The sequence below is a fragment of the Temnothorax longispinosus genome, chromosome 12, assembly GCF_030848805.1.
Source record: "Temnothorax longispinosus isolate EJ_2023e chromosome 12, Tlon_JGU_v1, whole genome shotgun sequence".
In the NCBI taxonomy this organism is placed as follows: domain Eukaryota; kingdom Metazoa; phylum Arthropoda; class Insecta; order Hymenoptera; family Formicidae; genus Temnothorax; species Temnothorax longispinosus.
Genome location: NC_092369.1, coordinates 13,552,038 through 13,579,834, shown reverse-complemented (window position 1 = coordinate 13,579,834; position 27,797 = coordinate 13,552,038). Strand labels below are relative to the sequence as shown.

The window sequence follows — 27,797 nt, the reverse complement described above, 5'->3', positions numbered from 1 at the left end:
CCGCGAGCCGCGAGAGGTCGCCGATGTACCGCGCGAGTGTTTCGCGTTCGCGGCGCGCGGCATCCCCTCCCTCCGCAGTTTGCCATCGGACGTCGCGCGGCGTGGACGTGTTGTCGCGCGCGCGCTCGCGAATGTAACGAGGGAACGGTTGTGAGCTCGCGCGGTATCGCGCCGTGAATATATCGCCGCCGCAACGGGGAATTATGTCGACACGGAGAAATGGGTAACCTGGCGACGCTACTAGTGAAGTTCGGTGCCGCGTTCCTCCTCGCCTGTCACGCGGATTACAGCCTGGCCCAGGACAACGCGACGGGTAAGTGACAAGTGACGCGACGAGACGAGACGCGGACGCGCATCGCCGCGCGTTTTCATGCCTCGCGTGACAATGCCCCCGCGTCGGCCGGCCACGCACGTGGGGCCGCGTGTATGTACACACAGCCGGACGTTTCGGTTGTTTAATTATGCGTTCGGAGACGGCCCGAAGTATGCTAACAATGCGGACCGGAATTCTTGCGTGGAGAGAAAATAAGTCGGGAACGCAAAACGAGCTCCCTTCGAAACGGTGGATATTTCAAAGATCGGTTAACTAATAGTGTCATTTTTAAATAATTTGGATCGTCCTAACTGTTATTTGCATCGGCGACTGTCGAAGTATTAGGGTACGAATTAAAAGGTACATTTTACAAAAGAGGCAGGTATAAGATAATTTTGAAACTATCAAACGGGATTATTCGTAAAATATCGAAAGATTTCCTTTTTTTTTTTAAATAGAATCGTTCTCTTCGCATTTGAATAGATATTTTCATATTTAAATACAGTATTTTTCTTTACTCCGAAATATGTAGACGTGAATTTGTCGAAGAAAAATGAGAGAAGTTATGCTCCGATCCGACACTTCGAATACGAGTCTCTCGGAAATAAAGCGCGACGGGATTTCGTCCTACATTTTCGACTTGCTTTCTCACGTGGAATTATCCGCGATCTCTCGATTACGCCATCAATAACAGATCGTCTTGTATACATCACAAGACGTTATACGTTTTCGTGGTTCGTAAGCGATTACGTGCGCGCACGCTCGGTGCAAAACGCGCGTGTCTGTACGTGTTTTTACACGCGCGCGCGAACGTGTAACATTATTTTACAACAATGCTGCGCCGCGCATAAAGGAAAATCGCCGATCTTCGGTCCGCGCAACCTGAAAATCACGCACGATTCAATTCGTGACCGTGAAATGTGACTTTTTTTTTTAACTGTGCCAAGTAAAGTCGGCATCTCTATGGCTGGATTCGGGGAGCGTGCTATTAGCGCTATTTGCTTATTCTATCCTTGTTTTAAACCTGATGAGCGATAAAGATAGAATGATGCAATAGCGCTAATAGCGCGCTCCCCGAACGCAGCCTATATCGCGTGTTTAATTTCCCTATCGAAATACATCGGGGAAAAAACACGCGTTTCGCTCGAGATACTTATCGAGCATACCGATAGTTAATGTAGACGCGAGACGCGAAGATCAGTTAATTACATTCATTAAACATTATTAACTCCTGCTTTTTTTCCATACGTTCGGTATGCGCGCCTGGTGTACGCTCGGCCGTTAAAAATTTTGCATGCTCGATCCGTTTCTTTGAAAAAATTTCAGCGAGTAGTTCGTTGCAGCGAGGTACGATCCATTTCGGAGCGCGGTATCTCGGAGCGTATAGGTATCTAAAGGGTCTCATTAAAGTTGCATGCATGGAGATTAAATTACTATGCTTCATCAACAAACTTCGACGCTATAATTTCAGGTTCACGGTATATATCTCGAGTCTTATAGAAGTGCCTGATCTCATTAACTTGATGAGCCTATTATATGTTAGGATTACTGCAGTGCGCAGAATATTAAAGCATATATATTATATTCTCTCTCCGAGATACGGGCGAAAATCGAGTTGAATTAACCAACGGTAATTAATTGAGATAAATTACATTCCAGACGTAACATATTAAACGCAATTCCTTGCAACACGGAAAATATCCGAATGAAAGTCACCTTTTCGACACTTTTCCGTTCAATATCAGTATTTGCGTAATTATCGTAGGTTGGCACCGAAATTTCTTTCGCGTGTTTTCGCTCCTGCAACATTTAGCGTAAGTAATACCGTATTCAAAGCGACAGCTTCATCCTCCCTTGAGCGTTTAAACTACTCTAGGGCTTAATTACGTGCCTTCTTAAGTTAAGAGACTTCGCGTCCGTAATAACTGTCGAGAGTCGCAGCACTGTTAATATTAAAGGATGAAATGTAAGCCAATACCTTTGAGTTAAATAACATTTTGTTATTTTTAACTACCATGTGTGTCGTACTTAATTATTTTAATACTACAGAACAGTATTGTGACTTCATTAGTTTAGTTAAATTAATGACATATTGAGTAGAAATAGTGGCGACCTATAAAAATGACTCAAATTAAGTATAATTTAACATTACAAATTTAACAGTAAGTGCGTCACGTTCGTGGATCCTTGCCGCTTTCGTGGCGTGTCAACAAAACGCGAGCGCGATAGGAGGAATGCGTAATCGCCCTCAGACCTGTTAATTCCATTCTGTGTTTCACGTGACTTCCTGAATTACAATCGCCTCGCCTATTAGACGCTTTAAATTTTACGAACGTTGCAGTTAATCGTGAAAAACATGTAAAGTTTCTAAGAATTTTACATGTAAACACGTTAAGTTTGCGCCTTCCTCCAATTTCTTGCTTCAATGGCCAGAAACTACATATTTATTCTATTTAGAACTATATAGAACTATTCGAAATAAAGCCACTGCTTTCAATAATTAATAAGTTTCCGTGAAATAATACACCAGCGTCTTTGACAATTTCTAAAAGGGCGATGTTAAAACGGAGTGGGCGAGTAGCTGCGGATGATTTTAGCAACATCCTCGCGTGAGGGAGACTATCTTTTTGGAGCGCTCGGTTTCTGTTCTGTTTATTTCTGCCTTTGTGTGCAACGCGACGACGGCGGCGTTCTCGCGATCTCGCGCGTGACGGACGCCGCGTTCCTTCCTGAAGGCAAGCACGAAGCGCGGTGGCTCGACCATCATCGGCCGGTGGTCGGCCGGCATAGCCGTCTCAACCGCTAATTGTTGCACAATGCTCTCTCGCGAGTTCACAGGTGCATTGCACCAGAAATCCTCTCCCGGTGCCCGTTCTGCTCGCCTCTCCCGTGCTCGCGCCGCCGCTCAATGGCGTAGAATATGCCACGCTAGAGAAGGATTGCGAAAACGTTTTGTAGCTATCCTAGGAACATGACGGATAAGAGATCTCGTCTCCAGCGAGATCTCTTAATTTCTTAATCTATACTGTAATCCGTAAAGCGCGAGCTTCCATCGTCGTTTCTATTCGCAATTGAATTAATTTTTCAAAAACCGCGGCAAACAACGTGCTACGCAACGAAAAACCGGTCTCTTGCTGATATGTGGCTTTATGCTTAAATAAGGTAAAAATAATTCGAAATGCAATTGTAGCTGGAATTATGCAACGTTTTTATTTGAGCATTCGTGAAGGATACAACGTACTTTATGCTGCACATTTAAAACTCATGCAAGATTATTCCTTCGAAGACCCTCTGACCATCGCTCGATGCAATTTCCTACGTTGATTAACTGACGCAATCATGCTTCGATCAGAAACGCTAATAAGTTTTCGCCGTTTTGGCGAATCGCGGAATGATAATTGCGTCCAGGTTACTCCAGGGGGAGAAGGTATGAAAAGTTCGCTTTCTTATTTACGCCACTGGTGCTATCGGAGCGCGATTAGGTCGATGTGTCTGTCTCGTTTGTGGAAGTGAAAGGACGAGAACCGTTTTCGCGTTTGCCCGACCGTGCTCTTATGTGCCATGCCGTGAGCAACCGCGACTTAGAAAACTCAGCCGCGATCACGGCCCTGACCGGTAGGAACCTGGCCGCGCCGCACAAAATTGTATGGCAGGATATTCCGGCGATTTGCACGATCGCACCCTCCCAAAGTTCATTCGAACGTACAGTCTGTGAATGCCCAGCTGAAGGGATTCGACCCTTTCATGCACTTCGGATGTCGAAGTGAGTCCATACGCTTTGTATATTATCTTCCTATTGCAGATACGGGAGGCATGCGTATACTCGTTGAAAGTTCAATCTTTATTCCACGATCGTCGGATTAGATATAAACAACAATACAGCGCGTACGAAAACTGCTGGATATTTCGTATAAAGATTTATTTACCACATTGATCGCGAACTGTAATACTTAAGTGCGATTTATGTCGCGTCGTTAAGCACAGAGATTTCTTTGCTATTTACCCCTTTAATCACTGTCACGGTACGTCGCACCGTGACGTATATAAATTTTCCTGGCCGTAGTTTTCACTTTTATCTTTTCTTTGCCAAGACGTTAATGATCATTCCGTTCCGCGTATAAAATACAGAATTGCACGCAATATTAATTTCATGAAGGATCAGTTGAAACCCAATAGTATCAGTTGAAACGAACTCTCGTTAAAATCATAGTGTAAGCGTAATGCCGAGTTATTTTCCACCGGTGAAAGTTTAACGATCACCGTCGTTTTATTAGGAAAATAAACGTTCCGGCCAAGTCTCGATTAAATTCCCAAAAAGGCATAAACGACAAATGGGAAAATCTGGAATTGCCGAGTATCTACTTTTAAGACAGGAAATTCGTCTTTATCTTTACGTTAAATAATAAATTTATAGCCAGCGATTTAAAAGCCAGAGTCACAGTAAGATTCAAAATATAATATAATTTTAAAACAGACAGAACTCGGTTTAAAATTATCCGCAAGTGTATGAATCGAAGGATGGAACGTTCGTCGTTTTGTATCAATGACGGTGAATAGCAGATCGTTTGAAACCGGCTTTAATCGTGCGACAGTTCGCCGCGGAATACTACTCTCTTCCAAGTTTCCGGTTCATTGTTACGATACCGTTTCTGACGCGAACGCAATTTCGCAATCCTCGACCTCTTCCTTCCTCTTCGCGGGGCGCGCGCGCGCGCAATTCACGGATACGCTTTTCTGCATATTACATTGCTCTATACCGTGCTCATTTCCCCGACGCAAAATTGCTCTCTTCTTATCTCTCTCTTTCATTCCCGTGCCGCGTCCACTGGGCCACCATGTCCGGGATCCGCGTGCGACACGCGTCACTGACGTGACGTCGCCGTCCCGATGCGATGATGAGCGGCAGCATCCTGTGAGCTCAATGCGAATCGACGACGGCCACGCCGGTTAGCCATTATCGCGCAGATGAGATGATTGGCCTGGAGTTTTCGTAATTAACGCCGATCGCACGTACCATCGCCGCTCTACCGGTTATATTGTTTCGCATACGAGCGCGACGAGTTATGTTCCCGCAACGCGCGATCTATTAACACTTTCGCGAGCACCGCCCCGATGAAAGGCGAAGTACGCGAAACGCTCGTTCATCCTTGGAAGGAAGAGAAGAATTCCACGTATTTCACCGTTCGGATATAATTATCCGTGCGACGGTCCCGCCCGCCGTCTCTGAGAACGATCCTCCTTGATTCGAATGTTACCTAACTTTGCGAATAGGTCACGTAATATCGCTCGTGTAATTATGAAAGTGTGTTGAATCGTGTATTCTTTTTTGAGACGGTTAAATTATCGGTTAAATCTATATTACGCTATTGCGAAAATATAGCTTTAACCATCGTTTAACAGGATGAAATACAGATTCTATACGTATAATTTATAAATTTTTAATAAAGTTACCGCTTCTCGAGATAACGGTAAACGCAACGACTTATCAAAATCATCGTAGCGGAATGCTTATCAATGGCACAATATTTCCGGGAGAGTCACTAGTCCGCACGTTGAGTCATCAGATATGCGTCTGGCTTAATTAGTATGATTAATACGTAACTTTCAAGATTAGCTGGATTAAGGGCGCAACAACAAAAATAATCTTTTACGTGTATTTAACTTGTAACGTCAGCTATAGTATCACGCGTAAAACTTGAAAGATTTTACCCAGCGTAAAATAATTCAATGAATAACAAAATTGTTTATACCTTAATGAGTATATTACCTAATAAGTATCATTAATGAATGTGTTAAAAGAGTTTGAACTCATGAATATACATACGTTTAACAATTTTAAATATGTTAATTACCTCTAATGAAGACAATTTGTCAGTAAATAATTAATATTCAATGTACAATTATGACATACAATTTAATTAACTTTCTTTGTAAAGTGTTCCACTTGCGTTGTTTTCATGTTTAAATATTATCACATTTCTCACATCCTCGTTATTTAGTCGTTTTTAATTAGCAGACAGTTATTAATTCCTGGGTCACCTACAAATGCCAATCATTAGTATTTGCAGCCTGATTGGGAAATAACGATATGAAATATGTCGCTATATAGTACATGTTGCATTAAGTCAACAAGTAATTAAAATGTAGAATTAATATTTCAGATGTTCAAATGAGATATTTAATTAAATGGACTTCAAACAAGTCCGTCTTTCATAATTTATATAAATTTAAAGTGATAATGAGAAAATTATTAGAATTTCTACAAGTGCATACATTTTCGTATAAATATCCTACTTAAATGTAAAAGCTTGAATATAAAAACTTTCAATAATACAATAAATTGGCATATCCTTACACTGTAATTTCTAGATTCATGTTATCGCAGTAAAATGATTTTTTGATATGACAATTATATTAATATATTGTTGCCCGCAATCGGATTTATGTAATTGCTCTTCGTCGTCGATACTCTTCATTTACGAGCCACGAGGTGAAGCAAAAACTCTCCGTACAAGTGTCGGCTGCGGCTGGAAAGGTTAACGGAGCGTTCGCTCGTGAGATCTTCTTATCTCGAACCTTACTCGATCTCCGGCGAACCGTAGGTAAGCGGGAATCCAGACTTTTTTGACCGGTATATACCGGTCCGGGTGACGGTTCCGTGGATTAGAGGTGGGGTATATGATAGTCTCTCTTCCCTCGTCTCTCTCTCTCTTTCTCTCTTTCCTCCAGAGAGAGCAGCTCCCATTTGATTTTCTAAAGTACCGTTTTCTTCTACGAATCTAGCGCAATCCATCTGTTTCTCTGTGCAGCGCGCGGAGCCTCTGCTACGCCGGGCTTGCTGACGCTTTAAATTCTCTCTCCTGTGTGCCGCGCGATAAAAATTAAATCAGCAAAGTCAACATACTGTGCCGCGTCGCGACATCCATCTCTTCTCTAACGGATATCATCCGTGTCGAAAGAAACGCGCTGAGTTTCTTACAGCCAACATCGGTAGAATTCATGCTGCGCTCTAATCAGGAACAGAAATATACTTTTAAGGCGACGCTTCGCGTATAATATGATGAATAATTTAATTCGAGTACATTAAAAAATTGTTTTAAATGTTTCTCGCAACCGGCATGATTTTGGGGGATTGAATCTGAATAAGAATCGCATCGATTGTTCCTTGATTCACCGCGCAAACGGCCAATAGAGCGAGGCGCGGTATAACGGTATGCGCTAAAGTCGCGAGTGCAACGAGCGCGATAATAGCGGACGCCGCTCGCGCGAGAAACCCGTATCCGATGCAATTTTAACGTGCTCTTTATAACGCATCGCGCGAATCCGTGATTTACTCCTCGCTGCGCGCGTCGTGACATTCGCCGCTGCACCACAGAAGCCGGCCGTGAAACCCGACGCACGCAACGTTGAAGCTCATCCGGGCAGAACAAAAGTATTATACTTGATTGAATTACGGAAACGTTCCATGCATTTTCTTTCCGTTTGAAAGTCTAGTAGATTAATCTGAGATGCAGAAGACGCGCGTTAATTTTACTTGGAAATTATTGTACATCGACGACGTCAGAGTTTTACGCTTTGCTACGTTACTTTATTTTATACATTTAGTTTAGTTCAGAACTATACGAGAATTATTTTAAAATAAGTCGAATTGTAGAATTTTTTTATCTTGTTATGTTAGTGAGAACGTTTGTTCACCTTTGTTCGAATTTAACCAATATTTCTTGGTTTTAAAAGGCAGTACCTCTTTCTGGATACTCACATTGTCAAATTCGTAGAGTCAAATTATAATACTCAATTTGAGTCATTTTGAACCACTCCTATAGGTCGCCACTGCTCATACTCGATATGTCGTTAATTTAACTAAAACAATGTTAATTTAACTAAACCAATAGAGTTAAAATAATACTGTTAATAAAATAATAAATTTCAATACACATGGCAATTAAGAATAACAAAATGTTTTTCAACTTAGGATATTGGTTTAAATTTCATTCTTTAACATTTAACAATATATGTAGAACTACAAATCTCTTGAAATCTGGCAAAAACTATGAAGTAATCTTTCGTAAGACAAAGTGAGACGTGAACCTGATGGCATTTCAGTTTGTTCTTAAGCAATTTCTTGCTTTAACTAGCCAGAACTATTATGTTTATCCTATCCAGAAGTATAAAACTATTTGACATGAAGTCATTCTCAAAATAATTAACGAATTTCTGCGAAATGTTACGCCAGTTTTGCACATGCGCGTTTCATAGAAATAAATCCGCTGAACAAGAAGCGGAGATTCATTTGAGGAAACCGCGATTCGTAATCGTTTTACATCCTGTGTACTGAAAGCAAAGTGGCTTTTACACGTCGCCGAGACCAGACGTGCGCTCTTTCGATGCAGACGCTATTACGCGCGCTCAGAAGTGCCGCTCTTCCGACGTGTTCGCTACGAAGACAGAGAGAAAACGCGCCTTTATCGGCTAAAAACGTGTTCCCTTTACGAGCCAGAAGGCGTATACGCGCGCGCGGGGTCTTGCTATCGGCATCCGGTCCGTCCATTTCCGTCCCGGCTCCGGTAACGCGGTGATGAAACATCTGTATCCTCCTCGTCGTCGTCTTGCTCGTCTCTTCGATCTCTCCCCTTCCTCTCTCTCTCTCTCTTTCTTTGTTGCCTTTTCTCACTATCTTGTTCACCCGCGATTAAAGTTTTCACCGCAATCTCGTTACGAGACGCGCGAAACAATGCCTTCTTTCATTGCACGCTTGTCTAATTTGTCCAGCTTATCGAACGTTGAACAAAAGAAATACATTATTAATTTGTAGTTATAACGTCGGGTTTAATGTCATTTACCGTGCTTTGATGTAAAAAATGCATTATTGTATCTTGGAACACCCGCAGCAGAAAATTTGTCGAATTAAAAGACAGAAACGCGTATTGTTACGGAAAGTAGCTCGAGCCGTGAGAGATAACGAAAGAAACGTTTCGCGATTTCGCCATTTCCGCCGAGGGAACTGCGAGAAGGTATACGCGATGTAAAAGGTGAACGTCATGTTTCTCTCATGTCATTCTCATTTCGGCGGGAAACGAGCGAATTTGATACGAAGTAAGAACGCTTCAAAGGCGCAGGTAATCGTACGCTACGTCGTGACCGCATAGTTTCCCAATCACGTCTCCACCGTGACATCATCATTACTATCATCGCCGTCGAGGTCTTGCGGTTCTCGTCATTATCCGCCGGTTATCATCGCGACTTTCGCGACTTCGGAATCCGCGAACAAACGGACTTCGCATCGCGCGCCTCCCCGAGTCATCTCCCCCCCGCATTCTTCTTCTTTCGCGCGCGCGAGCTTCTCTTGCGGAAGTCACGAAATGGAACGTTGACGAAGAAGAATGGCTTAATTTCGCTTTTGTTATACTTGTCCGGGAGATTTCTCGGCGCGTGCACGTGGTTCAAATTAGTTGTGTCTGTGTTTTGGAGTCGCCGTTTCAACAATGGTCACCTGCGTTTCCGCGATACGATCGATAGAGCACGAGGGGTTCGAGGGTGCGTGCCACGCTCGTCGCGTGAGGTACCTCTTCGGCCTACGAAGGGTTCCTTTCTGGCCGAACCATCAACCAACCCGTATGCGCGCTGGTCGATATCGTTCCTTCTTTCACGCGTGTTTCGTTCGGTGGCGACGCGAGCGATGGATGCATAAATGGTACTTAATTTTGAAACGAAATATTCGTTAAAATATATGTTACCCGTGATGTGTTGCTTTTGTATCGAGGATTTGCTGATAGTTTCCGGAAAAAGCATACATACAATATATATAAAAATAAAAATGAGGAAATATAATAATGTAGAAAAGTTAAAGAATTAAAATACCAAAACACATCTTTCCGATTTTATTTCGGATGTTAAATTTCGTAATGTTAACGTTCATTCTCTTTTACTTCTGTGAATCTAGCATCTTTACTGGTTAAAAACAAAAATTCAGTTATATAGTGTAATTAAGTGCTAATTTATTACTCTACAGTCTCGAATTTATTTTTCCTGCCAATTCGCAGAAAATTGTTTTTACATTAATGGTTAACACACAATTTTCTACATGTAGATTTTCTGTTACAAGCTACCCATATGATATTACAATCATCTTTAAAGTCAGAGAATCACGTTATATATGAGTTTCTTTAATTCCTTACGTTTCAACAAAATTACTACTTCTTGAAAACTCGCAATGCTTTCGCAAGAGAGCAGAAATATATTTTAATTGCAGAAGTCGCATAGTTAGCGACTATAACAGGTACAAGTATAGATGCTCAAGCAAATGTTTACTCGATTATAAACAAAGGTGCTCATACTTATGTATACTTCGTAACACCTGGCAATGAATTATAACTGTACATTGCTGGCGGGGTCCCTTCGCGATATAGAGGCATCGACATTAACCAAGTTACGTAATGGCCGATTCTCTATACCTTTCTCGACGAACGACGACGGTACCCGTGGTGCATGTCGTTCTCTCTCCATCTCCGCGTGTTTGTCTACCATCTCGTTGTGTATCGACGGGCCCCGCGCTCGGGCCCCGTTCGCTCGCACGCGCGTCTCGCGCGGAGGAGTAAATCGCGAAGTACAGTTATCCGTTTGTAGGAGCGCCGTAGAGAGGACTTGGGGCGATAGATACCCGCGGATCGCGTTAGCTCTTTCAGCACCGCGTCTTTGTATAGCGGGACCATGAAACATTACGGGAAAAGGATTAGTAAATTGTCGAAACCTCTCGATATTAGAATATCATTGGGAGACATTCCGAAAAATTCCTGTATGAAAATATCACGTTTATTATAGCTATTGAATGTGGAAAGTTTGAGTTTGTGAAATTATAAAGCGCTTTGAAGCGAATAGAAAACCAAAACAAGTACATCTTGTTAAAGAAAAAGTAATCTTTGATGAGATTATGATAGATCGCGTTCTCTCGTACAAATTTTCTATTCATGGTATTGTTTATGTTCCTTTACGATGTTTAATTTATTCTGTATCCTGATTTAAAGTTTAAAGTACGTGCTTGGAATTATAACGGGCATATCCTGCCGTTTTAATTTTCATTGTTTATTAAGAGCAAAATGTGGCACGCATTTAAAATTCCTCGCCAAGAGAAAATCGATTTTCAGACGTTGGAGTCGAGAATAGAATCATACCACGTGTGCAGTTTTCTTTATCAGTCTTTAAGACTGCTGTAGATTAAATTAGAGATTATTCCGCAGCGAACGTACGCCATGAAATAGTCTTTTTGTGTTCAGAAACGACGGTAAACCCGTTGTGCCCTCCGCGGCAATTAGCTTCTTTCATCTATTTCAATTTACGTTGACCCACTTCTGACGTTTAACAGAAAACTTGCTATGGACCGGACGGTCCATAAGTCGCGCTTCAGAAACGAGTTCGAATGCATGCAAATTGGCCAGACCGGGTCTCCCGTTTTTCAATTTTCCCTCCCGATAACGATCGCGGATTTAATTTCGAATTATTAAACGCATTTCGACATCGCGTCCGCACGCTTTCCCAGAGTTTAATTGGTCTCGTATGCATTAGCGTCGTGCAATAACATTTCGCGGTTCGTTGCGACAACTTCGCGAAATAAGAAGGAAAAAGATGAGTAAAAGGAGGAGATGCGAGAGTATATTAAGTGCACGCTCGATTCGATGTGGCAATCAGACGGCATGATACGTGCTATTCGTCGCGTCGTGCGAAAGCGAGGACGTTTTGCAAAAGAGGAAACGTTTAAGAGTTCAAGTATGGCAGTTCAAGTCCGATACGTTGCATCGTCATTTCAGATTGACGAATAGCATTGAAAAAACGAATCGGATTTCAAAATTCTTAGATCGAATTGATTCTGATTGAATTTATACAGGATTAATCTTATAGTCGTCGGAAAGTAATCCTATAATCAATTACTGTAAATAAGTTTTTTTACCTATCAACTGCGTTTAATCACCGTTGCTAAAAAAATTGCTATTCAATCACGCGCCTACGAAATTGATTTAAAACAAAAGAAATTTGCGGTCGACACGTGTGTATTTATCTTTCATCAAAACGGCATGATTGAAAATTTTCGTGGATTATATCGCGCGGAAAGATTGAAACAGATTTCGCATAGATAGGCGAAGCGTTTATTGATCGTAAAATTTTCAGTCTGTTTAGTACGTATGTACGTGTGCGCTTTGTGATTTAAACAGGGTAACATATAGGTAGTGTAGCAGTAGTGTGCAATTTTCCATTTAATTGCTCGTTACTAATTACCGGTGAACTAGTGGATTTATTTTCCTTCGGGCATGCTCTTAATTGCCGAGTATGAGTGCATTTGTGTTTTTCAAGAGAAAACCGTTTTAGAGGGAGCATCCAATTTGTAGAGTGTAATGAATCCTCGTTTTATTATAATATTGTACCAACGATTCGAAAGAGAAGCATTTTCGTTTCTCGCTATTCTATTTCACATTCGATGCCGTACATCTCTGAAAAAAGCAAAAGAGAAAACAAAGAGAAATGAAAGGGAAAACTTTAAGCACAGACAGAGATTGTTTCTTCGATTTTCTTACAATGCTTTCGAGTCGAAAATACGTATCTCTTCTATAATCACGTGATGTCGAAACGGCATATTTTAATTGCGAGGCATAATCGCAAACATCGTTGGATTCTCGAAGCAGGCGTTACGTAAATGAGCCGTAATAACCAGACAGTACGAATAATTAGTGTCTCGTCGGCTGTGAATTCGCTCCCGAGTGTTTCTCGCGCGGGAGGGAGACGGGAAACCGCGGAATTAAGTTTCGCAAATTCACGGGCCTACCGCGCGCGAGACAAGGGGGGCGATCGTGCGCTTTCTCGTAACGACGTTCGCCCATCGCCCTCCTCGCGAATTCGTGCGGGATATCGGAAAGCAAGAGCGTTGCTATTCGGGCTAGTCCGATACAAGTCATATTAGACACGCCCAGTGACCAGGCCGGTTTATCAATCGATGCAGTTCGGACTTCAATTCGACTTTCGTCGCGTTAAAACGAACAATATTTTCTTACAGGTCACAAATCTCTATAGAACTTTACGATACAAGAGACAATACCTATTTCAGATCACACATATATTTCAAAGGATAAAATCTCGGATAAAACCGATCGTACGTAATGCAAAAATTATCGATCCCCCGATATAAATAATTCTTCGCGCAGAAGAGAAAGTACGAAATGCCATCGTCGTTGTATTTTCAGCGCGATCTTTTAATCAGCGTATGAATGGCGTCTGCATATCCTCGCGACCGCGAGAATGACAAGTCTGAGCCAAAGTCCGCTTATGACTTAGCAGGGGGACTTGGCGATCCCGCGAAGTCGCCGAGCGATGGCTATGCGCGATAAACACGTTTGTTCATGGAAAATTAATTTTGCTACGCTTTCACGTCGCACGTAAGCACGTTCACGTCGTGATTCCGTCCTGTCTGATGCGATTTGAGCGATGAGCGCATCGTTCGCATCAGGTCACCTTGTGAAGACCTTACATCCGTGACGTAAGGCGGCTCTTATAGGCCGCGTTATGACCTTCTGAAATTATGCGCGTGATATCATCGGGATGTAATCGAATTTGACATTTACCGACGAGTGAAATTCGTGAGGAAATTTCGCGTGAATTTAACTTATGTAATGGAAAATATATATGCGGACCTCTGATATGAGATGGTTCTCCGAGGCTCGAATATATGCCAATAAATGATTGAGACTGACAAATAATCGGCGCGCGGTTTGCTGAGTTGGAAAAAAGTGCAAAATTCACACAAAATATTAGGCTACTGAGATCCAGCCCGACCGAAGATGGGCGACTTCTTCTCTCTGCTTAAGTGATTGAGTACAGTGATATTTTAGTTAATTTTAGTAGTATAGATTATGACATTTTTCTTATTTTCAATTGTGGGACGGGGAAGGTGCGAATTTACTTTATATCTTGAGATATTTAAGCAATTTTGTAAAATAATACAATACTACTGCAATTAATTAAATGAATGTATGTTTTGGATAAATATATATGTTGCGTTAAAGTAAATTATTTAAAAATGTATATTAAATATATATTCTATAATGGCACGCACGAAATAGGTTTCAGCTTGACAAAAAGAATACGGCTATCGGATAAACTTGCGATTACCTCGCAATCGTATGTAGCCAATTGATTATGTTCAGAAACGACCTACTAGAAATCGTAGGGCGATAATTGCAACGTCGTATTATCTAAACATGGGAAAACGACGGTTCGCGTATCGCATTGCACACGTGCAAATGACACATGCGTGTGCGGGAGGCCCCGAGCATCTGCCGACCATCCGTTCGGTCTGCCAATTGTAGCTTGTTAATTTCACAGCGAGTCGTTGCCTCGCGCTAATTGAGCGCCTTGACGAATTTTAAACGGGACCAAGTGCCAAAAAGGCACGACGATCCGCCGTATTCGTTTAAGCCTGTTATTACTTGAGAAGGTCTCGTTTTAAAAAATCGTATTGATGTCATATAAACGTTATTATTTAACGGCAACCTTGGCACCGAATTAAGTTAATTTCCTGAATTTATTTTCTCATTATCTAATTATTTAGTATATTACGTACATTTAGGTGTCTTTGAAGAAGTCCCTTGAGAACGCTCGGACTTTTGTCCGTCTCGCTGCCACTGCACATGGTGCATCCTCGCTCGCTCCATTACCGTAAAATTACCGTATGCAGAACAACATTCGCACTTACCTGACGCGTTTAGTGTTTCCCGCGTTTCGCATTTTACTTTTGCGATAGAGTCGTTGCAATCCACGGCTTATTCGCCTTCCCGGCGGCCTTGCAGCGGTGCTCAATCGGTGCGCACTCGAAAGTGTGTCGACTGTTCGAATATCGAGCAGGAGGTGAATGTACCTGGAGTGGACCTGTGCACCAGACGGTCGAAAAACCCGCGTACATTCGCATGTCACCCATTAAGGTGGGTGCACACCAACCAACGCAAATGTTCGCGTTCATGTTTGTTTCTTTTGCGTTTATCTGCGAATTGCATTCGGCTAGATTCGGTCAAAATTCGGTATTCGCAGCTATCGAAGTATAAAAATATTGGACGGTACATTGATTATTACGAATGCAAGTTTCATTGCGTAATTACGGATTTAAATAAAAAAGGGAGAAAAGAAAGGTGAGAGTGAATGCCATCATTGTGCAAAAGTCGTGTGCAATACAGAGGAAATGACCTAGTAACTGATTAAAAAAAAAAGAACATGTAGAACAGTTTCGCAATTTTTGTAGAATATTTCTAAATGATTTTAAATTATTGTTACACAAAATTGTAAAATATTTAAGCAGAGTACAACGTAATTGAATTGTTTTCTTCAATCCATTCCCTCGTTTTAACTTCGCTATACACACGAAGAAGATTTATTATATGTACACCGCGATGGCGAACAAGCAAATATATCGTATTTCCGTCTACATCGCGCACGGACTTTCTTTGAAGTACCGCTTTATGAGTGAATCGATCCAAACGCGAATCGAACACCGACGAACGTTGTGCTCGCATTCGTCACAGCGTACTTACACATCTTTCGAATTCTAATAGCGTTGTTCGTTGTATATGCTTGCTCAATGTGCACCCACGAAAGTTAGATACACGTGCGAAAAAGCGTAGCCTCAGCATTAAAATCTGGAAACTATAAGCAATATTTTATGAGTTTTTTAACAATTTCTAAGCTTGTAAAAGAACTTGGGAAATCCTTCAACAGATTTATAAACGTTTAACATTTTACTTGTTGAAACGTTTTTGCTAAAAGATGTTGGAATATTTTATACCCGTCGGAAATTGTAGTGGCATCGTTTGCATTATGATAAAACCTCACAATAAAAGTGAGCTGTTATTTCTTAGAAAGTAACAACATCAATCGGTGTATCGTTTGTAGTTCACGCACATCTGATCTTCCATACGTGTAACTTTTATTAGGGAAAGTTTGATGCCACGTTTGAAAAGCACCGCAAAAGAAGGCTACATGACGAGCAATTTCGTGTTAGCGCTCGTAAATTGGTCAGCGTCGTAAACTATCCGTTTTACTTAAAAGGCGGCGAAAAGACGCTGGGAAGACTATAAAACGCGCGTCGCGAATATAATATCACGGGATTATTTTATTAATATAGTGCACATTTATGTGGGTCCGCCAGTTTCAAGTTTCACTTATATAATGCGCTGTGTGCTTTCGACGTAAACAAGGAACTAAAATCACGCGATATATTTGTCGGCTAAATGCACCGAATTAATATTTGCGGACGTGAAAAACGATCTCACGTAATCTATATATCTTCTGAATTGAATTATGACAGTTATCCGTCTTTGTCACTTTGAGTAACTTTAGCACATAACTCCTAAAGAGAGAAAAGAGAAGCCGAGAGCAGCGTCTTTCTCTTAAACGGAAAATTCTTTTTAACTTTCCCGTCAGCATTATTCCCAGAAAGAAACGTCTTAAACAAACCTTCGCATAATATTTTTAAATATTCTTCAATCTTCATAAAATTCGCACGTCAAAAAATGATTTTGAGGTCGTGGCGGTTTCTTCTCATTTTTTCAAAGTCTCTTCTTCGCTGTTGAGTACATTTCACTTTAGTCGAGAGTACATCCTACATTTTCACATGCATAATTTAATACTCTGCATCGAAGTAAATGATTCAGAGAAATTGCCAAAGGGAAAGTCCTAATCAGCGTATGTCGTCGTCGTCGCAAGAGAAGCGCCAGCGATCTGGGTTGAGAGACTCTGACGTAAATCACTGCTAGTTGGTATCATGAGCGCTGCGCCAATGATCGGCAATAGTGCGCCCCGATCGTCGGTCGAGGGAGAAAGAGAGAGAGAAGTTTCACCTGGCCAGTAATGGTACTTCCTGATAGTCAGGTGGAAGTACCTCGGTCCGACGCAGGCAGGTATAATACGAACCGTCAGGATATATCGGCCCCGACTGACCGCTGGAACGTAAATAGCTCCCAACGATCCGCGAAATATATCACCGGAATTTGTTCGGAACGCAATGATATAGCGTTCGCCGATAGTTTTTGTCGTGCGGGAACCGCATCGCGGAAGCATCGATGCATACGTCTCGCGAACTCCATAACTCTCCTTTTTGCGGCTCACCAGTCCTCTTTACTCAACTAAAAACACATCAGTCTTTACTTTTATATTATTCCTCATGTATCTTGGAAATAAACGCGCGACCGTGGCACTTTATACTGTTCCCCGTCCTATGCCTGTGTCTGTCCATAAAAGGAATTTTTGAGCGAAGGCTTTTTATTTGGATCTCCGCGCAGGTCACTTCTCGACTAAGCCGGTGTTTGTGAATATTTCTACCTCTCTAGACTCCTCGCTGTGGTCGCCTCTGGAAAAACTAGAAATACTGGAATAATTCTGGGCCTTTCCCGCGGACGCGACGTCGGCTCCAAATTTGGAAAGCCTGGAGATACCGTACACTGTTAATTATTAAAAGATGAAATTTAATGTACCTTGAGTTAAATAACATTTGGTTATTTTTAACTATGTGTGTCGAAATATATTATTTTAACACAAAACTCTATTGATGGTTTAAATTAACGACATATTTTGAGTAGGAGCAGTGGCAACCTATAGAAATGATTAAAAATAACTCAAATTGTATAATTTGACACTACGAATTTAACAGTGTATTTTATGATCGTACGTCCAACACTGACATATAGTTCGTTCCAAACTCAATTTGAATTTCTTTGACGAATTAATCTTCAATTAAATTGAAGCAAAGATTTTCTTGCTCGATCATTCTAATTTAATTGGCAAAAGAACGGACTTTATTCTCAACCGCCTAGAAAACGGGGTGATATTTTAATTGAGGAAAAGCCGAAATTGATCAAAGTGTAAATTAAATTCCTGTAATATTTTGTATAATATCTCCGAGCTCATAAAATATCTCGTGTGTTAATACCTGTTTACGCACGACATACGGAACTTTTTGACGGTTGTTAAACACCGTGACGAGACGGGAAAATTTATGTTGCACGGCGGAGATATATTCTTTAATGTATGTCGTGTTCATTTTTTATCCATCTATCTAGACGGCGCGGCGGCGGCGGTCGGATTTTTTGAGCCTCTTTTTATGCATGCTGTGTAGTACGTGTTCACTGTATGAACGCTTCGAATGCACTTTGCCTCTAATGAAACTTTTTATCAGAGATTACGGAAGGCATGCACTTCCGATACTCGATGTCTATGCGACAATGTAGCTTCAATATTGCGTCATCCTCTTCGATCTCTGAGTACATGATGAGAGGGTAAATGTCTCGACAAAGTAACGGCAATTTTCAGCCAATTTTTAACCAATATGTCCAATATTATCAGCGATTGCGTAATGGCAAAATAGATATCTTGGTGTCATCACGAGTTACTCTTACGCTTATTGGATAATATTGCGCTTTATTATGTAATGAGTTCACGAATAGAAAGTGCAATATGCGGATTGCTTTATCCGGTGTCTACATATTCGATTGCTGTGTTTTCTTTTGCCTTATAGGAATGCAGTATACAGATATGAAACGCAATTTCCACTTACAACAATTCAGATTCAACTCATAAAATATAGTTTTTACTCTACATATTTATCTATTTATTTTTACTGCGTTATTTTTATTATTTGTCTATCCTTTGCCACGTCTTTAATTGTTTAGAAAACATTCCAAGTAATGGAGTTACGAAAAATTTTAAGTATTGAAAATTTACTGTGGCTCGAGCTAATTAATGCACGCTTCTTTTAATAATTTCGCGAAGAATATCAACGTCGAAACTCGAAAGCAACGTATTTGGCGTGGAAAGATTTAGGTCTCGAGATTCTGCGAATGTAGGTGAGGAAGAAAGAAAACAGAGAGAGAGAGAGAGAGAGAGAGAGAGAGAGAGAGAGAGAAATACGTTACTTTTAATGCGTGTGTGTTTCTTACAAATAGTATGTTCTAACGTAATATGAAAAATACAAGATAGAATTCCGCAAAAATTTATTTTGTAAAAACTACTTGCATTAGAATTTTTTATTTAATATACATATATAACAAAGAGATGTAACTTAAAAAAAGATGCTATGCAATGAATACAGAAGAACCGCTTTTGAAATCCAAAAATGTCTTACGCGTGCTTTCCAAGATTAATTAATCCTTACTTTATTTTTTAAAAATAACAATGTATTTTTTAATCGAAGAATTAATCATGTGATAATTTTGGAAAACGTAGATCATGTCGGACAATTTAATATTAAACACTGTAACAATAAATAACAAGTTTAAAGAAAGACATAATAATGCAATCATAATATAAAAGAATATCTCTTTATTAGATTCTGTTATCTCGTACAAGTTCACTCCAATTATCCAGGTCTTGCTTTGTAAAATTTACGTATGTCGTAAAAATATCATGAAAGCCATTACTACATTTGTACTTTTGAAATACTTGGACTGAACAAGTTCTTTGATAAAACATCGAAACCCAGGCATCACGATTTCAAGAAGAATCTTTCGCGAGTCAAAGAAGCACGATGATTTCATGGGAAGCCTGCAACAATAATGAACAGGAAGTCATCGACATATGACAATACGGTAACGCATTGTCAGGAGATTCGAGCCTAGAAACGGGAGCCTTTAGGTCTCGGAGCATTTAGGGCCGTCGCCTTCGTTTCTTTAAGTACCCTACAAAAGATTCGAACTTCCAACTTCTCCATTCTCCAGGGCACGTATTATGGAACTTCGGAATGGATTTCGACCAGAATTATTCCGCTTGCTCTAGAAAACACAATAGAAATCTAATAGAAAGTAACTAAACAATTCCGATTGGAATTCATTTACCAAAGTTCCATAATACGTGCTCAGGTTTGATTCCACTTGAACGCACCGCTTCGCTTCGTCTCACGATGCAATCGTACATATAAAAATAAAAATAAAGTTCGAAACTACTCGATCAGGTTCGCACCTACTTGCGCGATACTTAAAGTCCCGTCTCTCCGGCTGTCGCGCGGCGGACGTGCGTACACCGCACACGCGTGCGTGCGTGCGTCGCGGACGCGAGTAACTGTACTCTCGCGCGTACCGGAGCGCATACGGGCGACTGACACACGAGCCTCGTGTGTGCTGTGCGTCCGAAAAGAGTCCATGCCCCGGGATTCTTTATGGGACACGACCGTGTGAATTTATCAATCCTCCGTAATTCGGCGACGACGTTTACGACGGTCGTTAAATACCGAATGTGAATCGACGCTACGCACGCGAGCCGGAAAGCTTGTCTCTCCGCCGATGCGTATATGTGGGTTAGTATTATAGAAAAGGCGTAGCGAAAAACGAAGCTGACGATGCGACAGGACGGGCGAGAGAGACCCACTTTAGTCGACTCGGCTTGGCGTTCAATAACGATATTGAATATCCTCACCGTTTCTATACGTTAGATATCGTAAAACTCGATCGCAATTGAAGCTCATCTCTCTCGTTTAAGTTGTATGATGTAATACTGATCAATGTTATTTTTTTGTATCTAATACAAAGGACGCGCGTTAAATTACATTGTATGAGGGATTATAACGTATATGATGAAACTGATTCTACGTTTTAAAATATCTCGGTTGCATAGGAAACGAGTTGAATTATACTGGAAAGTCGGCACACATAGCCATGTGTGCCTTGACGCGACATAATATCAAAGATTACTCCAGAACTCCAGACATATGAGTTATTAAGTGTAAGAAACGTCAGCGGTAGACAATGGACGGTCTAGTTAACTACACTAATTAATAACGAAAACGAGTGCATACGTGCAGCAGCTCCACGGCTGCAAACATCCACGAGTTCCTTTGTAAACGGTTGTTCGTTACATCTCGTGAAATTATCAAGTTTCGTGCTGAATAAAATTCTCGATATTACGGTCTACTAACAAACGAGACGTTTTTTCCTTCTCGGGGCTTTCCCGGGTAAAAAAAAACGACGGAAAAGACTTGTCCGCGGGAAGATGGAAAATTGCGCCGATTCGATCGCGTAGGCCGTTCGAAGCGGCGACTTCTCTCCTCGACCTTTAATTATCTAATTAAAACTCAACGATCGTAAACCGACTAACAGCTTCCCGACGACGCGCAGATGGACATCACGGAAAGTCGTTTATCGATGGAGACCGATTTGAAAAACCACACGAGAATGTAGCGCGATTAATTTTAAATCTGGAATTGAAATAATCTTTAAAAATATGAATTTCTTCTGCGATCGCATTTTTGTTATCGTGATATTTTTATTTTACGTTAATCTTTCACTGTTAAATTTGTAGCAAATTATATTCAATTCGAGTTATTCTTAATTATTCCTATAGGTCACCATTGTGTTTGTTCAAAAAATATATTGTTAATTAAACCAATGAAGTTAAAATAATACTCTTTTGTGTTAAAATAACAAATTTCGACACACAAGGTAAAAATAACAAAATGTTATTCAATTTCGAGGTATTGATATTGGTTAAAATTTCACTCTTTAATATTTTACAGTTCCAGTTTATCGACTCGTTCGAGTAACGCAAATATCCGTTTTTTCCTCGTCCCGAACTATTTATCAGCGAACTTTCAAAACTACGTCACGCATGACTTTCCATTAAATAATATTAAATTATCGGCAGTACTTTCCATCGAGATAGCGCGAGATAGAAATCGATCGTCGTTAACGCGAATAATAGTCATTCAATAATAAAACATAATTTCTTCTTGCGATCGTAAGATCCTCTGAAAGCAGTGCTTTCGTCGACGAATCGTCCGTCCGGCACATTTTCCGAAGAGCTGAACCATCTGTCAGCTCGGCGCGGCGAGAAAAGCGCATAGAAAGTCGATTCCCCGGAGGGAATCGCGCGTCCAGAAGTGTTCCCCGTCATTCGTCGTCGAGGGAGTCGTACGATATTGACGGTAAAATAAATAGGCGACCCCGTGATTTTTTCATAGAGCACGCTGCCACGTCGGAGAAGGGGACTCCGCGGGGCTCCGACCTAGTGTTCTCAACTTGGAGAATGTGTATGACCGGCCGCGCGCGGTCGTGTGCCGCGGTCGTCTCGAAGTGCACGGAGCGGGTGCGCGCGCGTTTATAGACCCACATAATCGAGAAACCAGCAACCGCATTCCTCATACACGTACTAATGGACCGCGGTCTCTCCCCCTTGTGCAAGCACGAGGTCTTTCAATTTTCTCGTTCGCTGTCCATCCGGCACTCTTGCGTGACCCCGCGTGATGTATATCTGGTCACCGAGCATAGAGGAAGAGATGCAACTAGGAAGAGAAAGGGAACGAGAGAGACGCATACGCCCGGGAGAGGAGAAGATACGCCAGCGTGATTACGAATGAGCGTCCCGCAATATGCCGCGATAAAGATGTTGTTGAAAAGCGTATTAAAAATATCGCGAGAATACTGCGAAGTATATCTTTCTTCAGAAGCAATGTATAATAAACGATAACTTAAGGTAGCAACGTCTAAAACGATGTCCAGGAATCAGCGAAAAAGGAAACAAGAATTCAATCTAATCAGAAGAATAGAAAAGAAGGGAACAGTCGGCAGAGAGAGAAAATACGCCAGTGAGATTACGAACGAGTGTCTCGCAATATGCCGCGATGAAGATGGTGTTGAAAAGTATTAAAAATATCGAGGATACTGTGAAGTGTATCTCTCTTCAAGAGCAGTGTAAACGATACTTATTGCCAGAAGATAATAACGCTTAAAACGATATTCAGCAAAAATAGCAGAATTTGAGTAAAAAAAGGAGGAGCAAAGATATTAAAATAATATCAAAGAAGTAACTAGAAAGAGAAACGGAACGAGCCGGGCCGAAAGGAAAAAATACGAGATTATGAAAGAGTCTCGCAGTATGCGCCGCGATGAAGATGTTTGTTAAAAAGTATTGAAAATATCGAGGAGTATCTTTCTTCAAGAGAGTAGTGTAAACGAATAAACGATATTAAAAGATGGCGATGCCTGGAGAACGATGTCCAGGAAAAATAGCAGAATTCCATCGAGAAAAAGGAAGAATGGAGATGTTAAAATAAAAACGTAATTGCGCCGATCGAGTGCCGCGGGGAATACGAGGAAAGTAATGTGCGAATCGAATTTCCGTCGCGGTTGATGATCCACAGCCCCGAGCAGTGGCCCAAATGCTTGACACACATAACGCGTAGCTGCACCGCACCTAGATACTTTTAGAGAATTTTATTACTCCCCGGCCGAAAGATTTTCCTGTTTACAAACCATCGCGTGTTGCATTATTCACGACTCCAGTAATCATTTGAATCGTAACGCTCTATGCATTCCTGAATGCGACGTTTCTGCTAAAGAAAAGTCGGCTCCAAATTGGCCGAAGAAAATCCACGGGTAAAAAGTGATTCTCTCTAGGTCTCGAACATCCTGTATATTTAATTTGCCTTGCAACTCGCGAAGCAACTGCAATGTACTTATAGAAACATCGGAAGGTGTTACGGCGCTAGAAGGTCACACGTAGAAGGGATAGGAAATGGCATAAGTGTAAGGCACGTTTGCCCGCAAACAGAGTAGCTACGACGCCACTCACACTTCGATCCACGTCTGCATCTCACGCCGTTATGTACTAAACGAAATGAAAACGGTCGCAAATGGGAATGTTAGGCGATCGCGGAACTCTTTTTTTTCTCTGGCAATGACCTATCGTGAGAGTGGCAGGGTACGTCGGTCAAAGTTGCCGAGTGCACCGACCTTTGCTAAGGCCAAGTATACGCTCGAAAGTTTAGCTAGTATATATAAGAATATCGTTCCCGGAGAGACTTCGCTCGCAGGTAGATCCGTTTGCGTTGAAAGACACTGTCAACTCCGTTGTATGCGGCGCAAACTTCCACCGCCGAGAGCGACTGCCGGGGAGTAAAACTCTAAAGTTCACAGTTTACACCGTGAGATTCCGACCCAAGTTTGGCGATCGTTAACGTCAACAGGAGCTCCGAGAAGTTTAGACAAATCGAGCAATTTCGAGCACGCGGTTCGGAAAGCGCGGCGAAATTCCTCGTAGAGGAGATCAATATTCTCGTTCGACATCTCTCTAAGCTATTTTTAAAGAACAATTCTTCACACGTTTCTCGAAAGCTCCCTGTTTCGATTCGATTAATAAAAGATTGCGTTTCACCAATTGCAGCTGGAGAATGCATCGAGTCCGAGACGGGATGCAAGAGATGCAGGGACGGGACGTGCGCCAGATGCGCCGTGCTGCTGTATCAGGGTACCTGCGTGCATACCTGCCCACCGGGCTTCGTCGCCGACTGGTCCACCCGGGACGAGTACATGGGCCGCATCTGTCGGGAGACCGGCTACATGTTCGGCCTCACCGGTAGCCAGGTCGCGATTCTGGTGGGGGTGGTCTCCGGCGCTACCATCTGCATCTTCATCATCCTCTGCGGCGCGATAGTTGTGCATCGGCGTAAGAAGAAGGCGGCGAAGCTGGCCCAGCAGTTCGAAGACAGGTATACTTTTCATGATTTCTTCGTCACTCTGGTCGCTCTGTCCTACGGCGACATTCATTGAGAGCGTTTCTCGTGCATTTCAGCGCGGAGAGGAGAGAGTTTCTGAAACACCTGGCGACGCTCCGTGGAGAGGCCAATACTTTCCTCGCTATGCTCAACGACACCAGAAGACAGGTTCGAGAGTTGTACTATTCGGGAGGTAACGGAGACGGTGCCGTCGGAATTCAGGCCTACAGGTACAAGCGCAGTAGAGAAATCGGGTCATCGAGTATTTTTTCTAATATGTTACTCCGTTGAATCATTGCGGCAGAAATTAATCTGTTGCGCGTTAAATAAAATATTCTGGAAAAGTATGCTCGATAGTGGTTCGTATAATTTGATAAAAATGTATCATTAATACTTAACATTTTATGTTGGATCGTCTTAAAGAAAAAATTGAGAAAAAGAGAAATGCTGTCATTTTTCTAATAAAACTCTTGAATATCTTTTTAATAAAAAATTGTGTATACACGACATGCGTATACCCCTATTAATCTTCATTAATATTGTTGCAGACCAGTGCTACGTGACCTAGCGAGGATATTGGTCCTCGTGAATAGGAGAGATGATGAGATACCACTTCCGCCCGACGATTGGCAACGATTATTCTCGTGGGCAGAGCGGCTGCTGAGAAGATACAAAAGGCACAGTTCTCCAGAAGTAAGATCGTTATTCTAGCGAATATTTTTGCGTGAAGCGAAAACGAGCACTACCGATATTATCTCACACTTTCAATTCTTTTTCACGCCAGTCCCTAAAGCACTTTGGTGAGTCACATACCCCAGCTGTATGCGAGAAGTGTAGCGTTAGACGAGAATGTTTCCCCGCGTAAAAGCTCCCTTCCTCCTCTGAACGGCAGGCTGTTTTCTTTGCATAAAACATGTATGAAACAACGTTCAGAGTCGTGTAATATTTATCGTCGTTTTATAACTTCAAGGTGGCTCAGCTCGTGACGTTCCTGCAGCAGCCGACGAGCAACCCCGTCCAAATGACCGCGTCACCGGCGCAACCGATCGCGGCGTCGCAACCGCCGCCTCATCAGCCCGTGTACGAGCCGCGAAGCACCCCCACTAATCTCACCACATTCCAAGCGAACGTGCCGCTCGCGACGTTTCAAGCTAGCGACAAGTCGAGCATCAGTCCGGCGAGTTCGAGCCTCGGCTACACGAAGGACTGCAGTCCCCTCGGCTCGAGTCTGGGTCAGAACAGCGCTTCTGGCGTTTACAACAGCGAGAAGCTCAGCCCGAACGGCTCGACAATCGGCCAAACGACACCCCTCGTCTACGGTAGTAACCTGAAGCGAGGAGGATCGAGGACGACGAGTGACTTGCATCTTCAGGAACTGCAGACGATCTCTGCGTTTAATCGCAGTTACAATGGTGGCGCGCTACCCTTGGAGACCAACAGCATCCGTGCGTTGCACGACGAGTGCGAGGTGAACGACGGCCTGGACCGCGACTTGAATCCCCAATGGAAGTTTCAGAGCAGCCCCGTAGAGGCGGCCAATTACACCATTCTGTCAGACTGGTCGCCCGCTCGCGACTATCTCATCGACGACTTCACGATTCTTGGTTTTCGACCACAGGACGAAATCACCACGGAATTGTAATATCGACTGGTAGTGATACATATTCAAACAAGACTTGTATAGGGGTGGTTACGAATGCTCGCATGTTCCAAATGTCGTCGTTTAGACAATCGATTTCGACTTTCTTTTTCTCAACAATTTTTTGACAATCTTGTAATGGTGTTACGATATTTATCAGTTGTCTTACTTGTGAAAAAATATCGTACGAAATAATAATACCTATTACATCTGGACAGTTTATACTCAATAATCGGCATATATTTCCTAATTATCGATATTATCGGTAATATCGATAACTAGGAAGTATATGAGTAATAAATGATTCCATGGTCAATATTGAGACACAGATAAATATCGTTAAATGTACGAAGAACTCATCACACCACTGTGGAAGAAATAACCATATAAAAAGATTTGCCATCTGTAAAATCCAGGAGTAAACTCCAGTAGGCCTATTCCGTAACTCTTAACGACAGTTTCGTTATCGTTATAATTGCGTTGCGCAGATATTATGTATAGTAAAAAAACTGCGCAACGACAATATAACGATAACGAAACTGTCGTTAAGAGTTACAGAATAGGCCCACGGGTCTTTATTTTATTTCTTTAGGACGATCTCACGTGAAATGTTGAGTATTAATGATACATTTTCATAAAATCTTGTTGGATTTCTACAAAATTGTATTTATGTTCTAAATATTGAGTTATTTTACAAAAAATTATATCTTTAATTTGTATATATTCAAGTACACTGTGCAATAGAAAAGATACAATGATACCAAATTGTAAGAGTTTTATATAAATATAGATTGGTCTTTATTCAATTCCTCTGCATTGTACACGTCTAATAACAATCATTGTATATTATATAGTGTACTAGTCAACGTTTCCGTTTGTTCATTCTAAACGCATCTTTGCGATTTTCATATTTATTTGCTTCACGCCTGCATTTACCTATTTGACTATAACGACCCATTCGATTTTGTTCTCGTGACTAATTTGTAATTGTACAAATTTGTATGCAATCAATGACAATGAAACTGATCACAGTGTCATGTGATTTCCGATAATGCGCACTATAATGTTCGTTATAAACTGCGTTTTAAGAACTCGTCACATTTCACTCGGGTTGCCGAGTGGATGCTGTGTAGCGACGACAAACATGACGACAAAGTAGGGAAAAGTGAATTTTACAGTTACAATTTTATTTATATATGAACGAACACACATATATACGCTACACACACTATTGAGTTGAACGTGTCATTATATATACGTATGACCAAAGTGGTCACTTGTACAAATTGATGTAAATATTGATTAATATTTTAGTAATAAATATAAGAAAGTATCAAATA

The 27,797-nt window shown here is 41.6% G+C and overlaps 1 protein-coding gene across 2 annotated transcripts; it reads left to right on the top strand.

Moving 5' to 3' along the window:
* Positions 1–80: 80 nt before the first annotated feature.
* Positions 81–27,797, top strand: T48 (FU domain-containing protein T48). 2 transcript variants are annotated; one of them, XM_071795829.1, is made up of 5 exons: positions 81–313; positions 24,488–24,812; positions 24,896–25,048; positions 25,367–25,511; positions 25,789–27,797. In XM_071795829.1, the coding sequence occupies exons 1-5, from the start codon at positions 220–222 to the stop codon at positions 26,458–26,460; spliced, it is 1,389 nt and encodes a 462-aa protein (XP_071651930.1). In that variant the 5' UTR covers positions 81–219; the 3' UTR covers positions 26,461–27,797. The 2 variants fall into 2 exon arrangements, with proteins under 2 accessions (XP_071651930.1, XP_071651931.1); XM_071795830.1 differs by lacking the exon at positions 81–313 and adding an exon at positions 5,547–5,589.

Coding starts and splice junctions, on each gene's coding strand:
- T48 (XM_071795829.1), top strand. CDS start 220: ATGGGTAACCTGGCGACGCTACTAGTGAAGTTCGGTGCCGCGTTCCTC. Junction 24,813..24,895: donor GCCCAGCAGTTCGAAGACAG/GTATACTTTTCA, acceptor CGTGCATTTCAG/CGCGGAGAGGAGAGAGTTTC. Junction 25,512..25,788: donor AAAGGCACAGTTCTCCAGAA/GTAAGATCGTTA, acceptor TATAACTTCAAG/GTGGCTCAGCTCGTGACGTT.